An 8,575-nucleotide genomic window follows, 5' to 3' on the forward strand; every position below is an offset into this window, starting at 1 on the left:
GGCTAGTCCTTCCGACATTTGCCGCTGGCTCTGATGTCTCTGTAGTGATTAAACATGAGGTGCAATTAGTTTTGGATATATTTAACAGGCATTTGTGGTCTCATGAATCTATTATTTGTTCCTGGTCATATCGTTTTGGCTGAGCACAAAGTTATGTTTAACTTTATATATTTATTTTGAACTTTACTGTAGTAAAGTACAGCGCTGACTTTGTAGCATACGTTTGACTGAATTGTTTGCTTTTGTCTTTATTTCCTCTTATATAACGCAAGCTGGATCAGGGTGTTCGGTCCCGAATCGTACCGTACTGTACTGTACTGACCCGTACTGCTCGGTGGAAATGAGCCATAAATGCATTTCTGTCTGTCAAATGCTCCATTACAGCTTTATCTAGTGTGTAAGCTCCCTTAAGCACCGTGTCTATACTGGAAGTGACCCATAAGTGCCATCACTCAACGACTTGAGGTGCATGACCCCTTCAACAACAGTTGTTTTAACATTTGGGTGAATAACTCACCAGAAGTCCATTGGTATAAAAATGTAACTTACTTCTGTATGTTCGTTGCTTATGTCTGGTGTAGACACGGTGTTTCAGAGTAAGACAGCGTGTTGCTGTTTGTTCCTTTGTAACAATGCTGTTGCTTCAGTTCTTTGATATTGCTTTGGCTGACCCTGTCATTAACCCCCACCTTCCTTAAAGACTGACAGTATATCACCTTTTACCTCAAAAAGCTATGTAATGCTAAAGCGAGCTCAGATGAATCCACTTGAACGCAACATTTACTTACCCTTATATCGTTCCAAACTTGTTTGACTTGGGGTGTGTTCACACGTGTCACGTTTGGTTCGATTAAAACAAACTCTGGTGCAATTGCTCTGTTAGTGCGGTTCATTTGAGTAAGTGTGAACACTGCCATCCGAACCCTGGTGCGCACCAAACAAGTGGACTGAGACCGCTAAAAGAATGGGTCTTGGTCCACTTCCAAATGTACTCTGGTGCAGTTCGAATGAAATATGGAAGCAACATGGACCAAATACTTCTAAACAAACCAAAAACAGGATGTAATGACAAGAATGCTATGCGACATGATTTGACAACGCGGAACGAGCGGTTTATCCAAAACAAGGGCAAACGTGGAGCAACGAGTAGGTAAAATGCCTTTTATAAGCTCTTTGTGAGTATGCAGGTCATAAAAATAAAATCATATGTGCACGCTTAGTCCAGCAGATGGCATTAGGTGTATTCGACTTAAAGCGGTGCTGAGCAGTACTTTGATGTCATACACCGATCGGTCTGCGCAGAGCCGCTTTAAGTCGAACACCCCTATTGTTTGGGGTGTTCATTAAGTTCCATCACGAAATATGTCATTCAGTGACCAATCAGGTTGTGAACGTATCACTATGCCTTTAGGTTCGGTATCTTTAGGTTCGCTGTCAAAAATGCCAGTGTAAACACTAAGCAGACCAGGACCAAATGTATAGTTTTCTTTTTTGGTCCAGACCAAACGAACCAAGAGAACCGAACTACAAGTGTGAGCACACCCTAACTTTCTTATGTGGGCAACTCTGGCCCTCAAAGTCCACTGTCCTGCAGAGCTTTGGTCCAACCTCAGTCAAACACCTGAACAACTAATCAAGGTCTTTAGGATTACTAGAAAGTTATAGGCAGGTGAGTTTGATCAGGGGTGGGAGCTAAACTGATGGACATTGTTGGCCAGAGTTGCCCACTCCTACTGCTGGTTTGTTTTGATGTTCCTAAATTGAGCTCTGCACACATTTTCATCCACTTTTAAACTAGTCACTGAGGGGTGAACCAGAGCTCAGAGTTAGCATTACTTATGGCTGAGGTTGCCTCTTAACACAAAACAGCATGGATGTTAGGGGCATGGAATCAGAGTGGCTTTCATGATCGATTGGTTTGGCAAGCCTCTGTCTGCTTTCTCACCCAACCCCATTCCACCATTGCACAGGTTCGACCAAAACCCCCCATGCCCATCAATGTACCCATCGCCCCAGCTCCTCCTCCTCCCATGGTGGCGGCTCCTCTAATCCAGCGGCCCCTGATGCTCACCACCAAGCTTACGTCATCTTTGCCTGCCTCTGCTGGGCCCATTCACCAGGTGCACATCGTGAACGGACAGCAGTGTGCCACCATTGACAAGACCATGACTGCAGTCATGAGTGGCACCACGCAAGTCACAGGCATTGTCATCAGTCCTGCCCAGACACTTCAGATCAGCAACCTTAACTCAGACTTGAAGGTGAGCGCACCCGTTTCTATTAGCTTGATCGTTTGCTCCAGACATGCAACATTTTTCAGACAAATCTTTTTTTATCAGATAGGATAGGTTTAACTTTTGTTCTTGCACTAAGAATCAAACAGCTTGACTGGGTTGCTTATCTTGTTTCTTGTTCTCTGCTTCAGACTGTGAAACCACAGGGAGGACCAGAACAGGTGGTCACGAGTACACCACCCTCATCCTCTCCTCCTCTTCCAGCTAAGATCAAACGAGAGGAGAGCCCACAGGTACTGGTACCTTCACAGAGTTAACAAAACCATCATGTCTGACAAATTTTGCCTGAAGCCTAAATAATAAACTAATAAATTTTCTTCCTTCAGAAACTTGCCTTTATGGTGTCTCTTGGGTTGGTCACACATGGCCATCTTGAAGGTAAGTCCCACTGGTATCAATTCTGCACTGTGGATTTCCATTAAATTAAAGTTACAAGGACAGGATGTTTTTTAACCAGATGTGCATGGGATGTCATTGCTCTCCAGAGATTCAGAGTAGAAGACAAGAACGTAAGAGGAGAACAACAGCCAACCCAGTGTACAGTGGAGCAGTGTTTGAACCTGAGGTACAAACAAATGTTCTGTAGTTCCCTCCTCCATCTGTTCTGATTTTGAGAGCTTAGATTGAACTTCCAACTTGGCTCTAACATTCCGATTTCTCTCATATATCTCAGAGGAAAAAGAGTGCTGTCACTTACTTGAACACTCCACTGCATCAAGGCACCAGGAAGAGAGGTCTGTACCTGCCTGTCTTAGTTGCTTAAGTTGATGTATTGTAGCCCTGCTGCTTCTGTGTACCACCTAACAGACGCCTAATAGACACCTCTCCGCTTTCTCTTGCAATTCTGCTTTGTGTCTTTGCTAGGGTCTGATCTCTTTGCAGACCTACATCATTTGAGTAGACCTAAAAAGTGGGCTATAAAAGTGGTGGTTAAGGAACCTCTTCCCCAGTTTGTATAGTTTCCAGAGAATTTGGCTTATTTTGGACTTGTTAACATTTGACTTAAGACTCCAAAATGTCAGTAGGCTTACAGGGAGAAATATGTCCTCTCAGTGTTGCTTCACTTCAGATTTGAGCCTCTTGCGCTCTGTGCTCTTTGCGCTCTTTTTTTTTTATTTTTTTTTTTACTCTTTTAGAATATCTTGTTATTTTCTTGTGATTTCTAGAGCTGTGCTTCAACATAATGGATTTAGCTTGATTTGACCTTGAAAATCTTGACTTGGTCTTCACCCCAAAGACTTGGGGATTTACTTGAGCTTGGCCTTAAAAGACTTTATATGAACTCTACCTCAAAGACTTGAGTGTTGACTTAAGCTTGGCCTTGAAAGACCTGACTTGGTACCACCTTAAAGATTTGAGCGTTATATTTTATAATATATGATATTGTTGAAAGTTCTTTACTTGGACTCTACTTATCGACTTGAGTGCTGATGTGAGTAAGGTCGAATTAGGTGTGTAAGTGAGTTTGTCTGTTGGTTCTCTGGTTGTCATTTCAACATCTTTAGGTGTTATGTTTATATTCATTGTTTTGCTTATTTTAGAGTGCATGATGCATTGCTTGTTCCTGTAGGAGCCACCTGCAGAGAAATGTATTGAGATTTGAGATTAGATTTCAGCTTAGACTTTCTCTCTTTTGTTCTTTCTTTCGCTCATTGCTTTTCAAATTCCCTGTATGCTGCTGTGGTCGTCTGTTGCACTAACGGCTTTTGGTGACCCTCCCTTCCATTTCTCCTTCGCTCTCTCCCTCCTTTCCTTTGTTTCCATGCTAGCCAATGAGGATCCCCTCTCTAAGGTATGTTGCAACCAGAAAATGCCATTATTTTATTTCATCTTTGTTTTTTTTCTTTCTTTTCCCCTTTTCCTCCTCCATTTTTCTGTTCCTTTTGTTTTTTGTTTGTTTTTCTTTTCTTGTCTGTCTCATTTCACTCAGGTCGCCCTCCCAAATACAGCACCACCACCACCACCACCAGCAGCACAGCGGTGCCGGAGCTGGGCTGCAACCCCCTGCTCTCCCCCACCAGCAGCCTTCCCGCCTCCCCAGCCCCTGAGCGGCCTGACACAGGGGGCTTTCCCCTCTCTGTCCACCCTCATTCTGTCCCCCAGCCCAGCCCCAGCTCCGGGGATGTAAGTAGCCACCTGCCAAGTCTGGGCGACCATGTTGTTGAAAGGCCCCACTATTATTATTGTTTTAGTAGATTCCTCTACATCACAGGCTGGCCCTACCCCCCAAAACCCTTCACTGCATTCATCCTGTACACCTCAAAATGTACAGGAGCAAGGTAACTCCTGTTAGAGTCCAGCATCCACCCTGGAAAGAGAAAGACTGACCTACCAGCACTGTCATTCATGTGTTTATTTGTTTTATTTGTTGAAATGGAGCCAGCAGTCTTACAAAGTGAACAGTCTTTCTCTACTTCCCACACAAATATCAGGCCTGAAGTAATTATAGTATAGTATTTTTAAAATTCTTACACCCCATCTTGGCATTTAAGCCAAAATAACCATTGCTTATAATGACATGATACATTTTTAATAGTGATTAATCCAATAATCCCAATTATATTAATAATAATAAAACTATTAGCTAAATATCCAGTGCCCTGACTGAGTGAACAGTCCAGTCACCAGTGAGCCACTAGACAAATACCTCCAATCAGCAGTCAGTTCCTCTCCTCCCCGCCTTTCCCGCTGTCATTTGATTGGTCCAGGAAAAGAAGGGGGCGGTGGTACTGACACCTGCCGTTCTTCCCAGCTTCCTCAATTTCAGAGATGCACATTGCATAATGAGTGTCTGTTTTTATTTGAATTCCGAACTGCCAAATGCTTTGTTTTTGTTTTTTTATGGTAAAAAAATAATGGTAATATCCTCTTACTGTGTGTTTAGTCTAAAATATAGTGGATTAGTCCCATCCCCATTTTTCCAAAACCTTTTTTTTTTTTTCTTGAAAAACAATAATGACTAAGTCACAATTTGCTGTCTTAAACTTGAGGGTTTGATGTATGAGCCAAATTGAGTAATAAGGAAATGACAGAAAACCCTTAATTAAAGCACAAGCTTTATTGCAGATAACTAAAGCAAACGCACTAAGAACCTCTTAAGAGACCTTCTGAGCAAAATTTTCAAAAAGCGCTTAAATCTTATCTGTTGGTTTTTACGCTTGCCAACATCCTGTAAAATCGAAAACAATAGCCAGTTGCTTGCGTACAAAGTGGGAAGCACTGTTTATGACAGATTTCTGCTGGTTTTTGCTGGCTTTTCGTTGTGTTACATAGTATCTTATCCTGTCCCAGGTAACATCTTAAGTCATAAAAGTCTTAAAAGTAATTCACGGCTGGCACCTTTTGTTATGTTAATGTCAGGCCATTCCAAAAAGCATATCCCTTTTAGCTTTGTGAAGATATCCACTCAGGCTAGGATTGAACGCATATCAAATTCCACATATCCGTTTAGGGCATCTTTGTAAGTGCTTTTTTTGACTATGTATACAGTAGTGCATATTTATTTGGGATTTCAGAAGAACGATGCATAGCTCATTCTGGCTGTTTAAACACAAGAGAGAACCTACCACAATATGGATTCTGTATTTGGGATGATGTTTACTATTTTGTTTGTTAGTTTGTTTTAAATGATAGATTTATCTTGATTAGTCAGGATTTCATGGCTTTAAAACCCAGCTTGTGATTCTTAGTGGATGGGGTCTTGGTTATATCAACAATGTGCTGCAATTTCTCACAATCTACTGTGAAAATTCACATACTTATCCTTAATACATTCCCATAATGCCCTGTTACCATTTGAGCCAAGACTGGGTAATAACGGATAAACATTCATATCATGGCGTCCATTATTGTGGCATAATATACCGACATGAATATTTAAGGCCTTCCAGAAGTCACCATTGTCAGTCTAGAGAATATTTAAAGAAAACTACTTTTAATCCTTCCTGTACAGGTGCCCAGAGTGCCTTCAACCTTTTACATACTGAATTTAATGTCATAAACTGGTCATATTTCCCTCTCTGTAAAACGTCACTCAGTTAACCTTGATTAGGAGCACATTTGTTGTAATTTCATTCGGATCTCGCAGGCCAGTCAGTGATGTCTCCTTTTAACTGGAATTCAGTCCTTTCAAGCACACACACTTTTATATCATTAGAAATGGGAGACAAACTGAGAGATCAAACTCCCCTTTCCCTACCAAAAATGAAGTGTACATTTTTCTCCCCTTAAACAAAATGAGTTTCTTCAGGCATTAAGGCTGCTTCGTCCTTTGTAAGCTCTCACATGGTTTGGTATTGATTGTGCCTTTTTTCCACCCATCATGTAAGTGTAAGACAGCATCAAGCACTCCCATTGAAGTTCTGTTGTTCATCACTGTTGCCATATACAATTGATCTCGGTTTCTTTTATGGCTTTCCAGGGGTCAAGTGGGCACAGCACTGTTCTGTTATTGAGAGAGTTTCTTTTACAGATTCTGAAGAAGGAAGAGGCCATTCCATGGCCAGGAACCCTAGCAATTGTCCATTCCTATATTGCTTACAAAGAAGGTAGAGATATTTTGATTTCCAGTTGTTGAAATTTGCACCCCAATTTTACATTTTAAGTGTAAAAAAAGAGTTTATAACCAAACGCATACATCTATGTTATAGTGCATTCAATTTATGAGTGTTTTGTTCCTGTCCAACAGCAAAAGAAGAAGAGAAGCAGAAGTTAATGAAATGGAGTGCCGAACTAAAGCTGGAACGAGAACAACTAGAACAGAGAGTGAAACAGCTCAGCAACTCTATAACAGTGTGTTACTTATTTTTCTCTTTAACTGGAGCTTTTCTGGATACAAGATTAATTATACAATTGTTCTACGTGTCTGTGAAGGGATTTTTGCCTCAGAAAACCAATTTTAAGAGGAACATTCAGCTGTTTCTCATTTTATCCCTGCAAATATTCAGTACGGCTTGTTACATAGTATACCGTAGTTCTTCTAAGATTTTAATTTGTGTTTGTTATATAATGCTGTATTCCTTTTCTTCAACAGAAATGTATGGAGACCAAGAACAGCATACTTGCCCGTCAGAAGGAGATGCAAGCCTCTCTGGACAAGGTAAAACACCTGGTCCGCCTCATCCAGAGCTTTAACTTGACTCAGTCCATGGAGACGGACATCCTACAGGATTCCAAACAGGACTGCACAGAGTCAGGGAGCATCAAAGACTCAAAGGACGCTACACAAGTGTGTGTGCAGGAGAGTCCCACCGAGCCTAGCGTGCAAGTACCAGCCGCCGTAGCAGTTCCCGAAGTGAAGGCAGAGCCAGAGGTGGGCGAAATGGCAGAGCCAGCAGCCGCAGTCACACCTGAGGGTGCGTCAGGTGAATCGGGAGTTAGTGCCCCGGAAGTGCCCAAAACCACACTTGGCGAGGAGATGATGGATACGGTGAAAACGCCGGAGCCTGCGGAATTGGCTCAGGCCAGGGATGTAAAAACTAATGGAGGAACGGACTGTGTTTGTACCGGCTTGAACCCGGAAGAAGAGGAGGGTGCTGTCGATGCCGCAGAATCTGTGGGCTCCGAGAACATCCCTCCCAGTGACAGCAGTTGTTTAGAGGATGCTGGGAAGATGGAAGTGGAGCTGCAGGAAGATGGAAGTCATGGCGTAAACAACGGCAAAACCTCAGAACCTTCTCAGCAGGCTTTGCCATCCCCTCTAAGCAGCGTGGACAACCCCAAATAGTTCTCAGCCTCACACTAAACACATTTACATCACCAAAACATTTAAACAGATTTCCTATTGCACCTTGGACTGGTGCACAAAGTTGCCAATCTATAAGTATATATATTATACATATATATATATATATTATCTATATCCAAATAAATGTTGTCGTTTTTTTATTTTCTTTCTTTTCTTTTACTTTTTTTAAATGGTAAAACTGTGTCATCAGTACTTCTACATCCAAGGCAAACTAGTCTTGGTTCTTGTAGACCAATAGAGCCCAAATTCCTTCCTGTACAGGTGCCCAGAGTGCCTTCAACCTTTTACATACTGAATTTCATTTCATAAACTGGTCATATTTCCCTCTCTGTAAAACGTCACTCAGTTAACCTTGATTAGGAGCACATTTGTTGTAATTTCATTCGGTTAAAGTGAAATAGTTGTAGTGATGTGCTTGTGTTGGTGTAGTCCTGTCTGTCTTTACTTCATCTAGTTATCTGCTGTGAAGTTAAAGAGCCCCTCTTAGAGTAGGCTATATTTTAAGGAGTTAAGGAGTTGCCTTGAGCTTTTTAAT

General features: G+C 41.8%; 1 protein-coding gene across 1 annotated transcript in view; it reads left to right on the forward strand.

Annotated features, from left to right (window-relative positions):
* LOC107720761 (PHD finger protein 21A-like) overlaps positions 1-8,280 on the forward strand; it is a 25,683-nt gene extending 17,403 nt beyond the window's left edge. Inside the window, exons 9-17 of the mRNA XM_016528585.1 lie at positions 1,971-2,261; positions 2,426-2,527; positions 2,621-2,672; positions 2,780-2,859; positions 2,968-3,028; positions 4,225-4,573; positions 6,654-6,841; positions 6,982-7,085; positions 7,327-8,280. Coding sequence (XP_016384071.1) covers positions 1,971-2,261; positions 2,426-2,527; positions 2,621-2,672; positions 2,780-2,859; positions 2,968-3,028; positions 4,225-4,573; positions 6,654-6,841; positions 6,982-7,085; positions 7,327-8,019 — 1,920 coding nt within the window. The 3' untranslated portion in view covers positions 8,020-8,280. The remainder of the gene's footprint in view (positions 1-1,970; positions 2,262-2,425; positions 2,528-2,620; positions 2,673-2,779; positions 2,860-2,967; positions 3,029-4,224; positions 4,574-6,653; positions 6,842-6,981; positions 7,086-7,326) is intronic.
* Positions 8,281-8,575: the final 295 nt, after the last annotated feature.

This window comes from Sinocyclocheilus rhinocerous, unplaced genomic scaffold (assembly GCF_001515625.1).
Source record: "Sinocyclocheilus rhinocerous isolate Xijiao unplaced genomic scaffold, SAMN03320098_v1.1 scaffold1022, whole genome shotgun sequence".
Classification (NCBI taxonomy): Eukaryota; Metazoa; Chordata; class Actinopteri; order Cypriniformes; family Cyprinidae; genus Sinocyclocheilus; species Sinocyclocheilus rhinocerous.